A 23,139-nucleotide genomic window follows, 5' to 3' on the forward strand; every position below is an offset into this window, starting at 1 on the left:
AATGTATTTTTAATCTTTGTTGGAAGCACGCAGAGTGGCTGGAGAAACCCAGCCAGATGGGCGGGGTACAAATAAATTATTATTATTATTATTATTATTTATACTTCCTTAACCTATGGAACTCTCTCCTGCAGGAGGTAGTGATGGCTTTAATAAAACAGGGTTGGGCAGTTTTTTGGAGGAGAGGGCGATCGATGGCTATAAGCCATGATAACTGTGCTCTGCTTCTACAGTTGGAGGCAGCAGTGCTTCTGGATCAAAGTTGCTGGAAATCACAGGAGGGGAGTTTCCCTTGTGCTCAGATCCTCTGTGGGTCCCCCCCCCCCTCGAGTCATCTGGTGGGCCACTGTGAGAACAGGATACTGGAGCAGAGGGGGCTCCACTGGCCTGATCCAGCAGCCAGGCTCTTCTTATGTTCTTAATGTTCAGAGTTTGCAGGGTGTTGTTGTTGTTTAGTCATTTAGTCGTGTCCGACTCTTTGTGACCCCATGGACCAGAGCACGCCAGGCCCTTCTGTCTTCGACTGCCTCCCGCAGTTTGGTCAAACTCATGCTGGTAACTTCGAGAACACTGTCCCACCATCTCGTCCTCTGTTGTCCCCTTCTCCTTGTGCCCTCCATCTTTCCCAACATCAGGGTCTTTTCCAGGGAGTCTTCTCTTCTCATGAGGTGGCCAAAGTCTTGGAGCCTCGGCTTCAGGATCTGTCCTTCCAGTGACCACTCAGGGCTGATTTCTTTAAGAATTGATAGGTTTGATCTTCTTGCAGTCCATGGGACTCTCAAGTGTCTCCTCCAGCACCATAATGCAAAATTCGGCGATCAGCCTTCTTTATGGTCCAGAGCTCACTTCCATACATCACTACTGGGAAAACCATAGCTTTAACTAGACGGACCTTTGTCGGCAAGGTGATGTCTCTGCTTTTTAAGATGCTGTCTAGAGTTTGCAGGACAGGAGGCCAAATTGCAATGCACTTTAGATCACAATTGTTAGGGAGCTGTCATCCAAATGACCCTGACCTAGAAGGTTAGAGAGCGTTAACAAATGTAGCCGAAGACACACTGATTAGGAAAGGAGTCTGTGAATAGCACATTGTTGACTTCTTCTAACAGTAAAAACACTGGCAAGGAGTTTATCTCTGGATAGTGGCACCACTCCAACTCACGGCAGGGTTGGGCTTGATGATCCCTGGGCCTCCCTTCTAACTCTACGATTCTTTGAAAACCTCTAATGAAGGGGAACTTTTTTGGCTTCTGTAGCAACTAGGAACATTGGCTGTGCTGGCAGAATCGCAGCTGGATCTCGGAGCATTTCCAGGAAACAATTTTCAGTTTTCGCCCCGCCTTTGTTTTCTCTGCTTGCTGCTGAACTTCCATAACCCTAACCCCTCACAGACACCTTCATTTAAAACTTAACAGCAGCATTCCATGTCTCCAGCGTCTGCCTTCACCAAAAGCACCAGCTTCCCATATCCTCTTTGGGAGTCCTAAAGGTAAAGGGACCCCTGACCATTGGGTCCAGTTGTGGCCGACTCTGGGGTTGCGGCGCTCATCTCGCTTTATTGGCTGAGGGAGCCGGCGTACAGCTTCCGGGTCATGTGGCCAGCATGACTAAGCTGCTTCTGGCGAACCAGAGCAGCACATGGAAATGCCATTTACCTTCCCGCCAGAGTGGTACCTATTTATCTACTTGCACTTTGACATGCTTTCAAGCTGCTAGGTTGGCAGGAGCTGGGACCGAGCTACGGGAGTTTGCCCCATCGCGGGGATTCGAACCGCCGGCCTTCTGATCAGCAAGTCCTAGGCTCTGTGGTTTAACCCACAGCACCACCTGCGTCCCTTTCTTTGGGAGTCCTACTCATGTGTAAAAGGAACACATGGAGAGGGACAAGCCCACTGAGTTTCACCCTTTGTGAGCTGGAGGGCAAACACTTCTTCATATTCCCCAATTCTCTGTTTTGAAGAGATGCTCCACACATAAAGGAGGTTTTGTGCTTCAGTTGTTTGCCCTCCAGCTTGTGAAAGGCAGCAAGGAGGATGGAGCTTTGCACACTTTCACATTGCCTTTACACGTGAGTAGAACACCGGGCTGCTTTGTGTGCATCATGCAAGTTCTGCTTGTTGTAAACTGAGTAACCCGCAGTAGGAAGAGTCCGTAAAAAAATGTGAGCTGGTAGCACACCCCATGCTAATGGGCTTCTCTTGCTGGGAAACGAAGGCAAGGGGACCTGAGTTATTTGTCCCCTGATTCTGAAGATCTTGCTTGTGGGCTTCCCAGAAGCACCTGGTTGGGCACATGTAGCTTGGGTCTGATCCTACAGAGTCCTTATCATGCCAGAGAGGGAAGGAGGGAACCCCAGGAGAAGATCATGTAAGAGCATAAGAAGAGCCTGCTGGATCAGGCACACCTAATCCATCATCCTGTTCTTCAGTGGCCAACCAGATGCCCGTCACGCTCCAATCCTGCTTGCCGGTTTCCCATAAGAGCCCTCTCACCTCCTGCAGTTTCCAGCACCTAGTATTCAAAAGCATTGCTGCCTCCTGGTCCTTTACCTGCAGTCCAGACCCCGTAGGCCTGTAGGTTGTGTTGCTGGCTGTCTCAGAGGATGGAGCCTGGCCTCTTCTTTTTGAAAACTGTGAAAGATGCATGTAGGGATAATTGTTGGGTCCGGAGGGAGGACACTCCCCACCTGCAGGCAGCCTCAGCCTGCCTGCACGCGTGACCTTGGGGTGCGGGGCACCCCCCCCACAGACAAGCCACAGCTGTCTGAACATCGTTCCCTCTGTCTAACCTTTTGCAGTCTCAGTAGTCTGCGGTGCCCTGTCTGTAACCTTTGTCTCTGAGACTTTTTGTCTCCTTCGTCGTACACTGTGCAAGGGGAAAATGATGCGGTGGAAACAGGTGCCAAAATAGCTTTGTACCACCCGTCAATCTCGGGACTGGAAGATGTGTCAAGGTCACAGCCCCAAATGTATCTGCCTGGTTTGCATATTTGTGTCAATAAAAGGAGGCTCCACAGGGCTGGCCGGCAGCTTGCTTGCAGCTCACCTGTGCGCAGCTCACCTGCATTATGAACTCCTGCCTCATGTCCATCACTTCAGATACAGGTGTTTGGAATTTCTTTGGGGGAGGTCAGCTTCTTTTGACGCACCTTTCCTGTCTCCTCCGTTTCAGATGACAACAATCTCAAAGCCCAGCAGGAAGAAGCGCCGCAGCTGATGCGGACGCGGAGCGATGTGGGCATGCGCCGCAGGGGGACTCTCCGCACCCCGAGTGAGCAGCGGAGGATCAGGAGGCACCGCTTCTCCATCAACGGGCATTTCTACAACCACAAAGTGAGTCTCCCAAGGAGGGTCTCCCTAGGGCGCCAGAGCAACTTGATTTAGGGATGGAGCCAGGTGCAGAATGTAGCTCTCGGTGCCCCGCAGTGAATTGTTAAGGCAGGCATCTTTTGTTTTGTTTTGTTTTGTTTTGTTTTGTTTTGTTTTGTTTTTGTTTTATATGGAAGCTAGCCTCTATTATTTCCTTTATCATGTATTTGTGGCATTTTGTTCCAAGGGGTTCAAGGGAGAATATGTGGTTCTCCCCCCACCTCACCATATTTCTCACTCCATAAGACGCACCTGACCATAAGACACACCTAGTTTTTAAAGGAGGAAAAGAAGAAGAAAAATATTCTGAACAAAACAGTGGATGTATGATTTTTGTGGTTCATCGCTGTGGCCACAGACATGTGATTTGACGGTGAGTTTGGGGTAGCCCAATGCAAAAATCCTGAGAATCCACGTGGATCCGTGCTTTGTAAGCATGTTTTTGCACCATTGCGGCCCCACGCAACAGTGGGTGCATGATTTTTTTGGTGCAGGCTGTAGCCATGGACATGCTATGTGATATGATGGTGAATTTGGGGGTGACCCAATGTAAAAATCCTGAGGATCCATGGGCTTTTACCTCCCCCCTCCCAGGCAGCCTCCACTAGCATCCCTTATCTCTCTTCCGATCCCTTACCGATCAGCTGCTTCCTTTCAACACCCCCTTCCCTCTTTCAAAAATAAAATAAAAATCATGATCTGCTTTTCACCCCTGGGCTATTCGGCTCCAGGGATCACACATTCACTCCATAAGACGTACAGACATTTCCCCTTACTTTTTAGGAAGAAAAAAAGTGTGTCTTATGGAGCAAAAAATACGGTAATCCCCACAACAACCTTGTGAGGTAGGTTAGGCTGAGAGGCAAGGACTGGCCCAAGGTCACACAGTGAGCTTCGTACTAGGGGGGATTCGAATTCTGATCTCTCCCAGGTCCTAGTCTGACGCTCTAAGCCCTACATCACATTCTGGCATTCCCTGAGCAGAGATTGGTGCCCATGTACCATACTTATCCGTATATAAGACGAGGTTATTTTCCTGCTGAAACAATGTCCAGAATTGGTGCTCGTCTTATACATGGTCAGTGCGTTGTTGGGACAGGGGATTGGTTGCTGGCGCAAGCAGGAGCTTGTCAGGTGTGATTGGGCGTGACTGGTGGCCGTGGCAAGGGCTGCTGCTGATAGGCTGCTACTGCAGTAATTGGGTGTGCGATTGGGGTGGCTGCTGTCGGCGAGCGGGCAGACGATAGGTTGGTTCGTCGACGTGCGCGATAGTCACCATTGGTCTGGCGGGTGAGTGAATTTTGGCCCTCAAAAAACTCATCTACTGTGGGCAATCCCCACCCCCATCTCAACAACTCTGGGCAATCTCCCCCCATTTTCTTAAATATACACGGGGGCATGTTATACACTGAAAAATACAATGTGTATAAAACTACAGAATGCTGGCAATGTGAGAATTCAAAAGCTCCATAATATTTGCTCTGGAATGTATGACCATTTCCCAGTTAATTTTTGAAGTTCTTTTTTTTTAAAAAAAAAAAATTTTTTAATTACATTTTATTAAATGTTACTAAAAAAAATGAAAAGAAAAAAAGAAATAGAAACAATACATAACCATATTTTAAGACATTTATCTACACAATTTTCTAGAATGCAGACTAGAAAAGAAGAAAGAGAAAAGATAAAAGAAAGAAACAAGAAAAAGAATGAAGAGAAAAAATACTTTTCATACTCAATTTTATAATATTTTAACTAGGATTTATATATCATAATGTTTGAAGTCTGAATTTAGAATAATTGATTATAGTTCTTTGATGCCTGTAGTCAGTCCTCTTGCCGGCAATTGTTCTTTTCCTTCCACCATGTCCCCCAACTCCTCTTTCTCGATTCGATTTTGATTTAATCTTTGCATTCTGCTTCTCCAGGAACAAATGTTGAGCTCTGAGTGGTTCACAAGAATCACGGCAGCATTAAACATCAAGAAACACTGGCAATCCCTATAATATCAAGCGCAGTAGTCTTTTAGTAAAGCAAATGACTGCAACAAATTAATCAAAACAAGGAGCTCAATAAGATCTTCCATAGTTTCTAATCTGGCATGGCGTTAGGTCCCCCTTCTCCCCCAATATATGGCTCACACATCCCTCTGTGCTTCTGTGGGCCTCCAGGGTTTCCGCTTGTCTAGATCACCCTGTCCTCCGGCCTTCTGATGCCTTTCCACTCCTCTCCACAGACATCGGTTTTCACACCCGCCTACGGCTCCATCACAAATGTCCGCATCAACAGCACCATGACGACGCCTCAAGTTCTCAAGCTTCTGCTTAACAAGTTCAAGGCAAGTTTTGCTGCAACGTTTTGAACTGGCTCAAATCTGAGCTGGGAAAGTCTCCCAGTGGTGCCCCTGTCCAACTCTGGTCCATTTCTGTGGGGCTTGCGGAGGAGGGTGGCTGTCCCTAGCCTTGCCCAGCCTCAGGGACCTCCCATCTATTTTGGACCACAACTCCCATCCGACTCAGCTTCATACGGCGCATGGGAGGGCGGAGCTGGCCGGCCGCCTCACTGTCTTACTGGCTCAGTCGCCCCCAAACTCGCGATGCAGAGCCGCCCACAGCAGAAGAGCCCACCACGGCGCTCCGACCGACAAGCAGGCTCTTCCCCAGACTCAATTCTCGGGCCCCGGACTCTCGGCCTGGAGCCCCTGAGAGCCTGGCGACCGGGTGCCCCACACCCCTAGTGCCTATGGGTAAGACAGCCCTGGCCCAGCTCCATCAACCGTTCCCGATAAGGCTTGGTTTCCAGACCCTTGGTTATCTTGGTCAACCTGAAAACCTTGTTCCATATCTGTGTGTTTGTGTGTGTGTGTGTGTGTTTTATCTTTTCTGTGTTTTCTTTTTTCTGTGTTCAGATTGAGAACTCGGCAGAGGAATTCGCCTTGTACATTGTTCACACCAGTGGAGGTGAGCAGGCTGTTATTGTGCGCTGTTTCTTTTTTAAAAAATAACAATTTTTATTTGATTTTACAAGCATAAAGTTCTAACAATACCAATTACATATCCATATTTAGAGATTTTTCTGAATCTCCAGACTTCCCACCATCCCCTCCATGGATCTTATTGTCAACATATTCAACTGCATGTTATTTCATAATCCATATTTTGTATCTATATTGTCCATAGTGTATTGTGTGATGGTTTCAATAGGGCTGTGGTGCAGCTAAGCAGTTATGGATTTAAGCCATGGGTCACCAGCCTAATTGTTGGTTTTTTTAATCATTTTTATTGATTTTCCAATAAAAAACATCCAGTTAATATATCCAATCGTAATACTCCAATTAAAATAAAAAACAAAAACAAAAAGACCAAATTATAGTCCAAATTATATTCATTAATTTTTCACCAGCCTAATTGTAATGCCATGATGCATGGGGGGGCAGGAAAGGGAATGAGTTAAAACCACCCCAGCTGTTAACTTCGCCTGCCTCAAAGCCCCCCCGCCTTTGTGCATTTAAAACATGTTTTAAAATGGATTCTTAAAAATATTTTATTTATTTGTATACCGCTATATCATAAAATACCAAAGTGGTTTACTACAACAACCTAAAAGCATACAATAAAACCGTTAAAAATATTTTAAAAGTTAAAAGCAGGCATCAATTAACCATTGTGGAGTGATGTATTCTTACTTGCCTGCATAGGCCTGGTGGAATAGATATTTTTTTCAGCAGGCATTTAAAGCTGGCACAGAAGGTGCCTGCTGAATCTCCAGTGGCAGGGCGTTCCACAGGACTGGGCCAATGACACTAAAAGCTCAGTTTCTCGTTGTTGCTAAACGAGCCTCACCAACTCAGGGAATGGCGAGTGACGCTCCTGCAGATGGATGATAAAAGTAATTTAAAACGGTGTGAAGTAGCTGGTGGGAAAACCTTTTCACAGGTTGCCTTGAGAGCTGCAATACTTGCCCACCGATTTGTACACTTTGGCCACAACCTCTCTTGACATAAGGCCCCAAGAGGAATGGACTATGGGTCAATGTGGCCCTTGGGTTGCAAAACGGCCCCCACCCCTTCTTTGATGCTTCTCAGAAAGTTCTTGCTTGGTTGAGCTTGCCGCTGCTGCTGTTCCCCCTTCTGTGTCTGGGGCAACAGGGTAGACTTAGGGGTCCCTGCGTTGTCTTCTTCAGTGCCTTATCCACACTCCCTGTTTCATGCAGAAAAGCAGAAGTTAAAGGTGACAGATTACCCACTGATCGCTCGGATTCTGCAGGGACCCTGTGAACAAGTTTCCAAGGTGTTCTTGATGGAAAAGGACCAGGTGGAAGAAGTCACCTACGATGTGAGTTGCTGCTTTGCGGTGGAATCCTATTTCAGTTCAGAGACGGGCAGGTGAAATGATCAAGGGGGTGGAGCAGCTTCCCTGTGGGGCAGCGTTTGAGGCTGGGGGAAAGCCGAGGAAGTGATGACCTGGTAGAAGTTGACAGGTTTTTCTCCCTCTAATGCTAGAACTCCCAAGCTAATCCATTCAAAAGTATGTATTCTGACAAGGATTACAAACTCAAATAGAGATTACAAACTCAAATTCTGTAACGAATTATTGTGTTATACATATCCTTCTGAGTTTGAGTTTGTAATCTCTATTTGAGTTTGCAATCCTTGTCAGAATACATACTTTTGAATGGATTAGTTTTTGTTACAATTGACTATTGATTTGCGAGTAGGGATCACTCCCACTACTGAAATTTATATTGGCCAGAGTTCCTGGTGTGCTTTTTTCTTGGTATATTTAATAACAAGAACTCCTTCAGGTATACTGGACCGAGGCCATTTAGAGCTTTAAAGTTCAGCACAAACACTTTGAATTGTGCTCAGAAACGTACTGGGAGCCAATGTAGGTCTTTCAAGACTGGTGTTATGTGGTCTTGGCGGCTGCTCCCAGTCACCAGTCTAGTCGCCGCATTCTGGATTAGTTGTAGTTTCCGGGTCACCTTCAAAGGTAGCCCCACATAGAGCGCGTTGCAGTAGTCCAAGCAAGAGATAACTAGAGTATGCACCACTTGAGACACTCTACGGGCAGGTAGGGTCTCAGCCTGGGTACCAGATGGAGCTGGTAGACAGCTGCCCTGGACACAGAATTGACCTGCGCCTCCATGGACAGTTGCGAGTCCAAAATGACTGGTCCTTCAGGGGCACAGTTACCCCATTCAGGACCAGGGAGTCCTCCACACCTGCCCGTCTCCTGTCCCCCCAAAACAGTACTACGGTCTTGTCAGGATTCAACCTGACAAGAAGTGTGGAAGTGTGTTGCAAGTGGATAGAAAGTGATTCTTTTAATAGGAACGAGGAAAAGGGTTAACTTCCCCTCCTCACAGATCTCAGTCCTGATCCTGATTCTCCCCCCGCCCTGGTGTTAAACAGGAGAACCGTTGACTGCCGTTTGTCCGTAAGAAATGCACACAATTAAAGTAGAAAGTTTCTGGGCTTCACCCAAAGCACTCCTGTTCCCCTTTGCGCTAGAAGAGGGTGCTGAGGTCTGTGAATACACAGTCATGGGTAGCTAACCAGGGCCGGTCCCAGCCTCAAGCCAGGAGATGTGTCTTTCTCAAGCTCTTCTCTTTGCCTGCCTCGCAGGGGTTGCGTATTCCATCACCTTTCTGTTTTCTTTTTGCCTCCTCCCCCCCCCCCCTTCCTGGGCAGGTTGCTCAATATATCAAGTTTGAAATGCCCGTCCTGAAAAGCTTCATTCAGAAACTCAAAGAGGAAGAAGATCGTGAAGTCAAGAAACTAAAACACAAGTAAGCTCTTCCTTCCCTGGATTCCAGTCCTCAAGGCACAGTTCTTTCTGAATATATTTTTAAGGGCCCAGTCTGGGGATGTTTCCGTGGGAATTGCTTGAAATGATGCTTAAGATGCAGAGCAGCCTTGGCCAACCTGGTGCCCTCCAACCAAATTGGACTACAACTCCTAGCAGCCCCAGAATCTCCACCCAGCTGCCCTGTTGCAGCCCAAACATCTAAAGGGCACCAATTTTCTTTATTATTACATTTATATCCCACATTTCCTCCAAAGAGCTCAAGGCTGCACTTCTCCCTCCTTCTTCATGTTATCCTCACGACATCCCTGCAAGGTAGGTTAGGCTGAGAGGCAGTGACCAAGGGGGGATTCGAACCCTGGTCTCCCAGGTCCTAGTCCAGCACTCTAACCGCTACACCGCACTGGCGCCCCAGTGGAGAAAGCTGCTCTCTCCTCACCACAAAGGTCTGGGGTGCACACCCTTTTCCTTTTAAGCTTATTTTTCAGGTATTCTGCTTATTTTTCAGGTATTCTGTCCTGCGTGTAATGATTGAGCAACGATTAGAAGAGGTCTCCGAAGGCCCGGCCACAATGTGAAGCCTTTGCCCTTGGGCGGACTTTGCTGCCACTGCCAGGGCCCCAGAAGAGCTACGTCTTGGAGAAGATTTGTTTGCTTGTGCTGCGATGAGCAAAGGCGGCTCTTCGTTTCTGGAGCAGAACTTGAACACAGAACCCACCTTGACCAACTGTCTTTTCTTTCCTCCAAGCTTTCCTGGAGGTGAACTCAGCAGAGCAGCAGGAGACCTTTTGAACGCTGCTTGCTGGGGACAAACAAGGCAGCCACCAAAGCCTTTGATTCTTGGCCAGCCTGGACCCAGTGGACCTTCTTGCCTCTCCAGCCGGGCGATTTTGAGGTTCTGTTGCTGTTGGGGGCATCCTCTTTGCATGCCACCAAAACGCCGCTTTAACCTTCCAAGCAAATTCTGGCTTTGCGGTGGCAAGTCTGGGCCAGAGGAGGAAGTCTCCTCCCTTTTTTCTCTTGTGGTCATTTCTGAGCTCTAAGTAAAATATTCAGATTTTCTCTTCCCCTGCTGGGAGGGCCTAGTCTTAGTCCTACCTGCCCTTTCTCCACCTATTTCTGTGGCCTCTTCCTCTTGCTCTCCCCCATGTTTTTAAGCTGGGCTCTCACACACCCATAACATTCAGGCACAGCCTCCTCTGCGCGCACACCCTGTTGGATTGCAGCCTTGGCTGCTCCTTTCTCCCTGCTGCTCAGGCAGCAAAGTCGCCCATGGCAGATTGGCCTGGCTAATGCCCCTTCCAGGAGTCCCTCTTCCTCCTGGTTCCGTGGGGCCTTTGAGATGGCGAGAGGAGGCCAGGTTTTCATCTTGGCCCAGATAAGGAGTGCCCAAAACTGGCTTGGGTTTGCCTGTGGCTGAGGAAGTCAGTGCACAGCTATCTTCCCTGTATGGTGTCAACGTGGGGGCAGCTGGGCTCGGGCCCCTTGAATGCCCTGTAGACCCAGGCAGCACCACTTTTCGGAGACTCTGGCTGAGTTCTTTGAATGGGCTGGTGGCCCAGCTATGCAGGCCAACAGTGCAAATTCCCTTTGATAAACCATTTTTTTAAAGGATGGCTGTTAACCCTGTGTTGGCCTTGCTATATATAGCAATGGTGCAAAGTTCCATCAGCTTTAAAAATGCCTAGCTTACTCTCCCATCCACTCGTAAATAGACCCAAGAGCGAGTCGTGTGGGGCCTTGCTGCAGATGTTGGCCCTCCTACTTAAATCCTAAATGCATTCGTTCTCCTTCCCCTCCACCCCTTGCAACTGTAGACAGTGCCATTTTCAAGAACCTCTCCCAGATATGGAGGCCAAATGCCCAGGAGGTTTTGCAGGAGAAGCTCTTGAGCTTTAAAGGAACATCGGACGTTTCCCACCTCCCTGTGGGTTTAAAATGGCTGGGAAATAATTCCTCTGCATAAGGCATTATGGCAAAAATCAGCTGTGGGGGGAGCAGTTTGAATCAAAGAAGGGGGAAGGGTGTTTAACCCTCTCCCTGCCAACTGCATTCTGCCTCTAGCTTTCATCCCTGAGCTGGTTTGCCCCCTGTTGGGTTCCAGGCATGTTCTTACACTTGCAGAAATGCTCCTGGAAACCCTCTGAAGGCAGGTCTTAGTTGAGGTGGGTCAGGAAAGGGTTAAGCATCCTGTTTCCCCTCCCCCCCCTTACTAATGCATTCCAAAATGATCTCCTCCCTCCTTGAGCTGCTTTGCACTAACATAAGTGGCCAGCAGGTATTATTAACATGTATTTATGTGTAATATGTAGTCCTGCCCTTAGTGGCATCAGTGGAACTTTTTTGAGAAAAGAAATAATAATTCAGAAGGTTTCCTACTTAGCCCCTGCATACCACCCCCAAAAAGGATTCTTTTCTAGTGTGTTTTTGCTTGTTGGGGCTGAAATCCTGAGCATATTTAACACTCCCTGAGGAAGCCCCACCGAAATTTCGTGGAACTTCCTCCTGGGTAAACCCACCGTGGATATATCACCCTCTTTCTTGCTAGCTAACCCTTTAACAACTTTTCACTTCTAAATTGCACTAGATTGATTGTGGATATTTTTTTAAGCTCCAGCCTTTTCTATTATTCTATTATTATTATCTATATGCCAAATATTACATGCACAGGAAAATAACAGCAATAATTTATATAAATAATAATAATAATAAATTTTTTTTGGGGGGGGGAAAGGATTCTAACATGAACAAGCACATGAAAACAGCCTACTTATGATGCGCTTGGAAACAAGCTCTGAACAGCACAAACAGATTTGCAAAGATGATTGAAGCCTGTGGGCTGGATCCATGTTTAACTGTACTTGGAGTCCCACTGAAATCGATGGTACAGTACTTCATTGGGTCAACTCTTAAATAGGTCAAGTTATGAGGTCCAGCCCTGTACACCAGTGGTTCCCCCACTTTTTGGGGGGGCTACCTCTCCCTTGGTTCCATAAACTCAACCCCAATGACCCCTACCCTGTAAAAAGGATTGTCCAGAATAACAGTTTGCGCCACCTGCTAAAGAAGATAACTCAAAACGGTAAAAATTGCACATTTACCCATAACCCAGTTAAAAGTATTTAGTTTAATTGATTCATCAGAAGTGATGAACTTGATCCAGTGATACTCGCTCTTCAATGGGGTAAAAATAATAAAATAATTATTATCAGCCATTTACACCTCTAGACACCTCCTTGCCTCTTAGCATCTCCCCCCCCACTAGTAACCCCACTGGGGGGTGGAACCAACCACTTTGGGAACGACTGCTGTACACTCTTTAGTCCAAATGTACATTTCATTCCATTCTTGTTCATGGTTTCAGTCTCTGGCGGAAACTAAAGGGTGGGTCACCTTTTTAAAAAGGGCAAGTCTGTTTTTTGGGAGGGTTATTTTAAGAACTCTTGGGATCTAAGCAAGTGGAGCTCAGGATTGCAAAAGCTGACTTGCATTGCTCTGGCTAAGGGTTCGGTCTCTCACAAACAGGGATGTGCATCTCTTGACAGTGGGCAACTGAACTGGCTTGTGTCGTGCGTAATCTCCATAGAGTCCTGACCATGCAAGAATTTGCAACTAACCAGTGGTAAAATGTGCATTCCTGAGCTAGGACCTAGTGCCTGAAGTAGACACACCTTCGCAGGCTTACGGAAGCCGTACCTGAGCAATGGGCCAGCAGAGAGTTGCCAACCATCTTGTGTTTTAAGGGCGATCCTGAAGGAATTGCACCACAGGGGGTTGGACTAAATGACCCTCTAGGTCCCAAATCCATGTATATCCTGGCGTAATAAACTTCGTCATGTAAACAAGGGCCGCCCAGCAAAGTGCCGTCATTTTGGCACAGGGCTGGCTGATGGGCGACACACCTCCCATTGCAACTGGACTTACCTGTGTGATATTTAGCAATAATAGAAATGTACTCTTGACAGGAAGGACAGCATAACGTAGTCTCTGAAAGCTGTGAACTGAGAGGGCCCGAGTTCAAGTCTTACCTCTACTGTGAATTCATTAGGTGCTCATACACAAACCCCTTTCTCTGCCTCGATGCCCCTTTTGTAGAATGGAGGGGAGATAATACAGGTCTATTTTTCAGAGCTGTTGTAAGGATTGCAGAGGTTATGTATGTGGTGCGCTTTGACATCTTAGAATGCAGATATAAATGCTAAGTTTTGGGCTAAAAAGTGGATGAACTGCTGTTTGTTTTACATGTGTTCTTTACAACTTCCTGACAGTAGGAGCTGTTCGCAGTGGCGTAGCATGGGTTGTCAGCACCCGGGGCAAGGCAAGTAATTTGCGCCCCCTAACCCGTGGATTTTAGCAGGGGGCAGAGAGCTGCGAGTGTGAGCACGCCCCCCCCCGATGGTGCGGCTGGCCCCCCCTGCACCCCCCACGCTACGCCACTGGCTGTTCGACAGTGGGACAACCCCCCTCAGCAGATGGTAGAGGTTTTTAAGCAGAGGTTGGATGGCCATCGGTCAGGGACTCTATGGCTTTGGTTCCTGCTTTGCAGGGGGTTGGACTAGATGACCCCTTTGAGTCCCTTCCAGCTGTACAATTCTGAGATTCTATGCACTAATCAGGTCTGGTTCTTTTCTGGGGTCTTATTGGGCAGATTTCTCTACTGTGTCCAATGATCTATGCCAGAGGATTTCAACCTTTTTGGGTCCATGGCTCCCTTACAGGGCCGTCTTACCCATAGGCACTAGGGGTTGCAGGGCACCCGGGCACTGGGATTTCAGGGGCGCCAGGCCGAGAGTCCAGGGCCCAAGAGTTGAGTACGGGAAAGAGCCCGCCCATCGGTTGGAGCACTGCGGTGGGCTCTTCTGCTGAGGGCTGCTCTGCGCCGTGAGTTCAGGGGCAACCGAGCCAGCAAGACGCTGAGGCAACCGGCCGGCTCCGCCCTCCTGCGCGCCTGGGACTGAGCAACCTGGGGGCTGGGGGCTGGGCAGATCTTTGACCCTGATGCCGCTTAAGACAGCCCTGCAACTGCATTCTTTCTGTGGCAGCCCTGTGGGGCTCAGGAACCCAGTTGTGTCACCCCCTTGCCTGCCGAGCTGGCAGCATCTCACCCTTTTTCGAACACTTCCCCTTGTGGAGTATTCCCTCAGCCTCCTCCTCCCCTCTCCTTGGGAGTCCTTCAGGCAGCTGCTACCACCACCTATGGTCTCTGAGTTGCCCCCCCCCCCCACTGGGGCCTGGGAAGCACCCCCTGGCCAGCCCCAGAGGCACCATTCGCCTGGAGAGCTTGTAGCCAGGGCTGCTGCAACAAACAGCTGTGCAAGCCTTTGGGAGGCAGAGATGTGAGAGGGCATCAGAAGAGGGAGGGAAGGAAAGAGGGACAGAGGCCAGTGTTGCCCATCATTCAAGGCACCCCAGGGTGGCAAGGCACACTGGTTGAAAACCACTGCTCTATGCAACCACACCCAGTCTCCTGAAGAAGGGAGGGTTTTGTCACAAGTCGCTGCTTACGACCATCCTCCCTCTGCTCCAAGGAGCCCATACGGCTGGCTCTGATCTTGGAGGTGCGGCTTCTATCCCAGAGCACAGAAATTTGTTCAGAGAATCTTCATAGCATTGGAAGGTTAACCTTGGAAGCCATTTAGTCGATGAGGGCCGTCCACTGCCACCATCCAAGACAGCCTTGCCTCGTCAGAAAAGTCTTCCTAATGCATAGTTGAAATTATTGTAGGTTGAACCCATTGACTTGAGTACTGCTCTCTGGAGGAAATAAATTTTGCTCCATCATCTATGTGATAATCCCCCCAAATATTCGAAGATAGCTGTCGTGTCACCTTAATAATCTCTTACTCTGCCCAAAATGTATACCTGAAGGAGCGTCTCCACCCCCATCGTTCTGCCCGGACACTGAGGTCCAGCACCGAGGGCCTTCTGGCAGTTCCCTCATTGTGAGAAGCAAAGCTACAGGGAACCAGGCAGAGGGCCTTCTCGGTAGTGGCGCCTCCCTGTGGAACGCTCTCCCATCAGATGTCAAAGAGATAAACAACTACCTGACATTTAGAAGACATCTGAAGGCAGCCCCGTTCAGGGAAGTTTTTAATGTGTGACATTTTAATGTATTTTTAATCTTTGTTGGAAGCCACCCAGCCAGATGGGCGGGGTACAAATAATAAATTATTATTATTATTATTATATAGTTCGGCTTTTACAAATGAAATGATTGGCTAGGAAGAAAAGTTCCTCTCCCCACTACCAGACAAAAAAGAAAAGTTGTGCCAAAAAATTGCTCCTAGGGCCTAGTTCAGATCCAAAGTAGAACCCAGTGGCGGTGATTTTCCTGGAATGTACCATTTCAGGCTGGAGGGGAGTTGCTTCTTTGAATGAGGAACACACATGGACCAACAGCACACTGGGCAAATGAGTAGGTGGCCTTCTGGCATGCTACATGTGTTGTGAGTTTACCAGGTGGAGTATGATTCAGATTTGCAATGGCCACACACAGCCTTGAAACTGAATTGGTCCTGTCCAGAAACGCTTTACCACTCCACACTTTGGAGCGTGCAAGTTGGCTTTAAGCTGTTCTTAAAGCTTTCCCCCCTTAGATCTGTGTTTACATCACAGCTGACTTAAGCTGTGGCCTTCCAGATGCAGGCTTGACTCCGACTCCCATCATCCCTGGCTGTTGGCCATGCTGGCTGGAGCTGATGGGACCAGGAGTCCAACAGCTCTTGGAGGGCTGCTGCTGCAAGTTCTCCACTCTTAATCCACGGGGTTTCACCTGCTTCAGACAATATATTTGTTGCTTGGTAAGAATAAATTGCAGTCTCCATTCTGAACAGAACTGGTACCCGTTTGTTCTATCAGTGCTGTGTGCTACATTGCTGGAAAATCTGCTCCGCAGGGAACCCTTTCTGGAAAAGCTTCTGTTGGGAGGCTTCCATCAGGCGAAAAGGGAAGTACCCTGAGGCTTTGAGCTTGCAGGGCACAAAGTTAATAAGCATCCAGGGATGCGTGAGTGTATGGATGCGTGTGCGTGGAATTTTCCCCACAACCCCTAGTGAGAAAGCAGCTGTTTTTGCTGAGCTGAGCTAGCAATATCTTGATCTGTCATTCACATGCAATATAATACTTGGTATCCCAGGTCTTCCATCAGCAGCAGCGCTATCTCCAGAATTTATGTTTAGCTGGATTGGAAAAAAACTTTATTTTATCCATGGATCTCTCAAAGGCTTGTGCTGTGTATGGGGGCGGGGGGGAGGTTTGGACCATGGATTTCATAAAACCACCTTGTGAATACCACTTTATATAGTATGAAGCACATGCAACTAGATTATTTTGTTTTAATTAAAGCACTTTGTCAATAGAAATGCAACAGTGGTCCTCTGGTTTTATTCTATTGTGGGAAGAATTTGGGAAGAATGAAATGAGGGCACAATTCAGGGCACAGTTTGGATCTGAGACCCCCACGGCTCTGGAAGGTTTGGGGTTATGTGAGGAAGAAGTTGAATTAATTTAGCAGGCAGGATAGCGACCGACTCTCTGAAACTCTACATTGTTCTTCTCAATAAACTTTTCCTTGTTTAAGATATGCCTCTTTGGCCAGGCTTATGCAAGAAATGTTCAGCTGAGGTCACACTAGTGCTTTTAAGTTTTAAGCTGCTTGCAAATAATATTGGTGGGTTCAGTGCACTTCTCTAGACTGTCACTGTTAGGGGAAGGGATTCAACCTCACATTAGCAAATCACACACGCAAAATGTAGTATAAACACTGACAACTGGGAAACACTGGCCTGTTAGCGCTCCAGTTGGAGAACAGCCTTTACCAAAGGTGTCATGGGCTTTGAAGACACTCAAACTCAGAACGCAAGGGAGAAACGTGCTACGAGGAAGGCACGCTTGGCAAATCCACACCATGATCAACTCCCGCCCGGAAACCAATGTCCCCACTGTGGAAGGACGTGTGGATCCAGAATTGTCCTCCACAGTCACTTATGGACTCATTGTTAAAACCGTGTTTATGGAAGACAATCTTACTCGGCTACAAGTGATTGCCAAAGAAGAAGAAGGACTAGATGGCCCTTGTGGGTTGGGTCCCCTGCAACTCCTTTGATTCTATGAGATTCAGGTGGCCCAATTAATGCTGATTTGGAGTTCTTGTGTAACAACAAATCCACTTCCCCAAATGATCTGACTTTTTCCGATATGGAAAAATGCACAGGAAAGTGTGGTGTAATGCCCTGTAGCCTCCCCACGAACAAATCAAGATAAATCCATAAGCAGGTTGTCTGGCTATGACCTGAGAAGCTGCCAACTGCAATGTCAAGTAAGGACACTGACATACAGCTGTTACCAGTTCCAGTTAAGAAACAGGAAGCTACCTTGTCTCAAGTTAGCACATTGCCAGGAGTCTTTGCCCAATACAGTGGTACCTCAGGTTACATATGCTTCAGGTTACAGACTCCGTTAACCCAGAAATAGTGCTTCAGGTTAAGAACTTTGCTTCAGGATGAGAACAGAAATCGTGCTCCGGCAGCGCAGCAGCAGCAGAAGGCCCCATTAGCTAAAGTGGTGCTTCAGGTTGAGAACAGTTTCAGGTTAAGTACGGACCTCCGGAACGAATTAAGTACTTAACCTGAGGTACCACTGTACTTTGTGTGTGAAGCTAGGGCTCTCCCATGGGCTCACAACCCCTTTCTCTGGGGCATTTGGGATAACCAGGTAGCTACCTAGATCTACGTACCTGATGAATGGTAGCAGGCAAAAGTGGAGTCATGGCCTTGAAGGGGTGAGCTTCTGTCATGCCTGATGCCAGCTTGAGTTTGTCCTGAATAAAGATGTTCACTCACCATCCTTTGTGCACATCTCACAGTAGCAGGTGACAGAGAGCCCTGAGGACCTTTGCGACGGCACTTTTTCCATTGGGCCCACCCTCACTTAAATATAGTGCACCCACCTCATAGAACACCAATTCCACGGATTCCTACAAACTACCCCAGATTATCTTGTGTGAGGGAAGACTTAATACTTTGGAGTCCTGGGCAGGATTTGATCAAATAAACAATAAAGATTTTATTAAACAAAGGAAGCTTATGACACGAAGTGGGTAAAACACGAGATACTTCAGATTATAATGTTATTTCATTTCAAGTCCTTCTTATTTGTTGCACAGCTGTTGCTGCTTAATACTTTGGTTCTTAAACAAGGTGGTATTTTCTGTCAGTTACACACCCCTTAGACAACCCTGCTCCGGAGGTACTCCAAGTAACAGACCCAAGGGATCACCACACACCCCTTAACTGGTTTGGGGGGTCTTCTCTTTTTGTAGAATCTCTCCCCTCCTGATCGGAATGAGACCTAAGTAGACTGTATCTTTCCAGCTTCTACTTCTCCTGTCTCCACCTCAGCCTCCCTGTTAATTCCTGGCCTATTACTCTTACAGGACACCACACACTGTCCTTCACACTAAGCTCAAAGACTCCTTTTTGTAGTTTTGATATATTCCTCAGAGTGGATGTTTCCGAGCACAATTCAAAGTGTTGGTGCTGACCTTTAAAGCCCTAAACGGCCTCGGTCCAGTATACCTGAAGGAGCATCTCCACCCCCATCGTTCTGCCCGGACGCTGAGGTCCAGCGCCGAGGGTTTTCTGGCGGTTCCCTCATTGCGAGAAGCAAAGCTACAGGGAACCAGGCAGAGGGCCTTCTCGGTAGTGGCGCCCGCCCTGTGGAACGCCCTTCCAGCAGATGTCAAAGCGATAAACAACTACCTGACATTCAGAAGACATCTTAAGGCAGCCCTGTTCAGGGAAGTTTTTAACGTGTGATATTTTACTGTATTTTTTGTTTCTATGGAAGCCGCCCAGAGTGGCTGGGGAGGCCCAGCCAGATGGGCGGGGTATAAATAATAAATTATTATTATTATTATTATTATTATTATTATTATTATTCCCAGAACCAACTCTCTCTCCTCTCTCTATCTCCCAACCTATTCTCCCAACCTCTATCCCAACCTAAAGAACTGTCTCTCAAAATCAGGCTTCCTCAACCTTGGCCTTCCAGATGTTTTTGGCCTACAACTCCCATGATCCCTAGCTAGCAGGACCAGTGGTCAGGGATGATGGGAATTGTATTCTCAAAACATCTGGAGGGCCGAGGTTGAAGAAGCCTGCTCAAAATCCTGCCGTTCATTAACCGTTTGCTAGCAGGGGAAAAGGAAAACACCTGGTGACCCAACCTGCCCAGCAAAAACAAACTTTTCCGTCACAACCCTCTTCTCCTGAGGAGATCCACTGGGTATGAACCAGCCCTGTATAACTCGAGATGACCCAGTTTGCAGGTTGCACTGACCTGTGGCAGCTCCGCAGGGCCCTGATAAGCCTCCTGGATGTGTTGTTTGGCCAGGATCCTGAACATTGTGTGTGTGGGGGGGGGGGGTCACGAGTTGTGCAGGATGACTGTCTAAAGAGCCTAGCTTGCTCCACTGGCCAGTCAGGTGGCGATGAGGCATCAAGCTTTTGTTCCATTCTGGGGAGCCCTGATGTCCTCTGACAACAACTCTGTTTCCAGCTTACAGAGGATTCACGCTGTCAGCAGCCTTCCACAGGCAGAGAGCCTTTGCCCCTGAGGGTCCTCATCCGCTGCTCGTGGTTGCTCCTAGGAGAAAGTAAGTGCAATGGACTTTCTTAACTGCTGGTTTAGATTTTTAGTTTTCTGCCTTCCTTTGGGGGGTTTTAACGCTTCAGCTGCAATCCAAACAATTCTGAGAGTTTGTGCTTATTCCAACCTACCACTTTTTTCCTCTCACTAATGCATCACTGCGGGGGGGGCGGGGGGGGGCAACAGATTTCCATTAAGATCCCAGCTAGGGAGCAAAGGCAGCATTCCTTCCTGTCCGGTGGAACAAATAGCCTCCCTTGCACTTGCTATTATATTGTTGCACACCAACCCAAACTTGGAGTGCTGAGAGATTCCAAGGGTTCTAGGTTTGGTTTCATTGGAATGAAGATCAGCAGAGACTGTGGTGTCTTTAGGATATATAGTTGTATTTAAACATATATACAACCTGAGCATAAAGTGGAGGGGTTCACAGCATTAGCAGCCTGACAGATCTCACTTCAAGAGGGACAAATGAAAGGTTCTGCACTTAGGCAGAGATAACCAGCTGCACAAATATAAGATGTAGGACATCCGACTTGCATGCAAAAACGATTTGGGGTCTTAATAGACCACAAGCTTAACATGAGTCAAAAGTGTGATGCAGCAGCAAAAAAAGCTGATACCATTTGAGGTGGCATCAGCAGAAGTCAAGTGTCCACATTGAGGAAAGTTATACTCGTCCTCTATTCTTCCTTGGTCAGACCGCACCTGAAGTCCTGTGTCCTGTTCTGGGCACCTCAGAAGGATATTGGCAAGTTGCAATGTGTGCAGAGGAGGGCAGCCAAGATGAACAATGGTCTGGAAGGCAAGCCTTATGAGGAACAGTCAAGGGAGTTGGGTATGTTTAACCTGGAGGAAAAAAAGCAGAGACATCACTTTGCCAACAAAGGTCCGTATAGTTAAAGCTATGGTTTTCCCAGTAGTGATGTATGGAAGTGAGAGCTGGACCGTAAAGAAGGCTGATCGCCGAAGAATTGATGCTTTTGCATTATGGTGCTGGAGGAGACTCTTGAGAGTCCCATGGACTGCAAGAAGATCAAACCTCTCCATTCTTAAGGAAATCAGCCCTGAGTGCTCACTGGGAGGACAGATCCTGAAGCTGAGGCTCCAATACTTTGGCCACCTCATGAGAAGAGAAGACTCCCTGGAAAAGACCCTGATGTTGGGAAAGATGGAGGACACAAGGAGAAGGGGACGACAGAGGATGAGATGGTTGGACAGTGTTCTCGAAGCCACCAGCATGAGTTTGACCAAACTGCGGGAGGCAGTGGAAGACAGGAGTGCCTGGCGTGCTTTGGTCCATGGGGTCATGAAGAGTCAGACACGACTAAACGACTAAACAACAACAAAAAACCTGGAGAAGAGAACACTAAGGGCCGTCACATGGAAAATGGAGCAAGCTTGGTTGTCACCAAGGTGGTTGTCACCAATGGAAGCCAAGGGGGTGAAAAAACTTAATATGGATTCTAAATGGCCAAAATATTGTGAAATCTTAGAATATGAAGGTGAAAGGGTCAAGCTTCAGAGTTATGAAAAACTAAAGTCCAAAGTTCGAGATTGGTTGCATTATTACCAGATAAAAGAGACATTTAAAGAGGACAGGAAAATAGGATTCCAGAAGGAGAGGTCAAAGTTAGAAACGGAACTGTTAGAACCCAATACTAAGAATCTGTCAAGAATGTATAATTTGCTGCTTAAGTGGAATACACAGGAGGAAACGGTGAAATCAGCCATGATTAAATGGGCACAGGATATCGGTCATGACATTATGTTTGCTGACTGGGAACAGTTATGGACCACTGGTGTTAAGTTCACGGCATGTAATGCCTTAAAAGAAAATATAATGAAAATGATTTATAGGTGGTACATGACCCCAGTCAAGCTAGCAAAAATTTACCATTTGCCCAATAATAAATGCTGGAAATGTAATGAGAATGAAGGTACCTTTTATCACCTATGGTGGACCTGCCCGAGGGTGAAAGCATTCTGGGAAATGATCTACAGTATAATGAAATTAAGAAAGTCCTTAAATGGACATTTACTAAGAAACCAGAGGCTTTTCTCCTGGGCATGGTTGGCCAATTGGTGCCAAAGAAAGATAGGATTTTCTTTATGTATGCTACCACTGCAGCAAGAATTCTTCTGGCAAAGTATTGGAAGATGCAAGAACTACCTACTCTTGAAGAATGGCAAACAAAGGTGATTGACTTCATGGGACTGGCAGAGATGACCGGCAGAATTCGTGACCAGGGAAAAGAGGCAGTGGAAGAAGACTGGAAGAAATTTAAAATATATCTTAAAAACTGTTGTAAAATTGATGAGTGTTAAGATGTCAAGGGGTAAGAAGCAGAGAATTACAGCTGTAATCAACAAATTTATGGGAATGTAATGAAGTGATCTAAATGGGTAATTTGACTAAAGGGTTGCTAAAAAATTCTTTTTAAAATAAGGATGCAGCGAAAGGGAGGTATGGGGAAGTCGACTGAAAGAAGTTACAGGAAAATTAGATTATGAAATTATACATGTTTAAATGTTTTGTATGTTTTTGTTTTGTGTTTTGTTTGTCCTTATTATGTGTTTGAAAAATGAATAAAAATTATTTAAAAGAAAGAAAGAAAGAAAAGAAAATGGAGCAAGCTTGCCTGCTTCGGAGAGTAGGACACAAACCAATGCCTTCAAGTTTCTCTCTCTCTTTGTGTGTGTGTGTTTGTGTGTGTGAAAAAAGGCCCATTCACTTGCTCTATGGCACAGAGCAACTGCTTTGGTTAGGATAATCATGATGCTTGACTAGTCCGCCACAACCATGGTGTGCCAAGTTTGCTGTCATACTTTCTACCTCCCCCCCCCCCCAATACTGGACCCCAAGAATTGGAAGGGCCTTGGGCATCATGCAGACTGACCCACCCCCAGCCCAAACCTACAACGATATGCTTATCTGCTTTGATTCTCTGCAACATGGCATTGAGCTCATGTCTAGTTAGGACGGGGAAATGAACTTGAATCTAATCTCACAATAATTGCTCTGCTTCTGCTCCACATTTGCACTTAAGAAACGTGATGCACGCGCGCGCGCACACACACACACACACACACACTGTTTCACATGCTTTATGGATTATTAATCCTCAAGCAGCGTAAAGTCAAAAGCTCATCAGGAATCAGCGCTCTCATATTTCCCTTGTTGCAAGACATTTTTCTCACTGGAAACCCCAGCACATTTTTCTCACTGAAAACCCCAGCAGACAGCAGTACATTCAGCACAAATGACGTGGCACAGGTGGTGAGTCAGAGGCCTGACCTATACAAGGGGGAAACCTTTA

At 47.1% G+C, this 23,139-nt stretch overlaps 1 protein-coding gene across 1 annotated transcript in view; it reads left to right on the forward strand.

Moving 5' to 3' along the window:
- RASSF2 (Ras association domain family member 2) overlaps positions 1-23,139 on the forward strand; it is a 59,463-nt gene that overhangs the window by 30,032 nt on the left and 6,292 nt on the right. Inside the window, exons 6-10 of the mRNA XM_081868593.1 lie at positions 3,172-3,332; positions 5,602-5,703; positions 6,274-6,325; positions 7,578-7,699; positions 9,058-9,155. Coding sequence (XP_081724719.1) covers positions 3,172-3,332; positions 5,602-5,703; positions 6,274-6,325; positions 7,578-7,699; positions 9,058-9,155 — 535 coding nt within the window. The remainder of the gene's footprint in view (positions 1-3,171; positions 3,333-5,601; positions 5,704-6,273; positions 6,326-7,577; positions 7,700-9,057; positions 9,156-23,139) is intronic.

This window comes from Podarcis erhardii (assembly GCF_964252035.2).
Source record: "Podarcis erhardii genome assembly, chromosome: 7".
Taxonomy (NCBI): domain Eukaryota; kingdom Metazoa; phylum Chordata; class Lepidosauria; order Squamata; family Lacertidae; genus Podarcis; species Podarcis erhardii.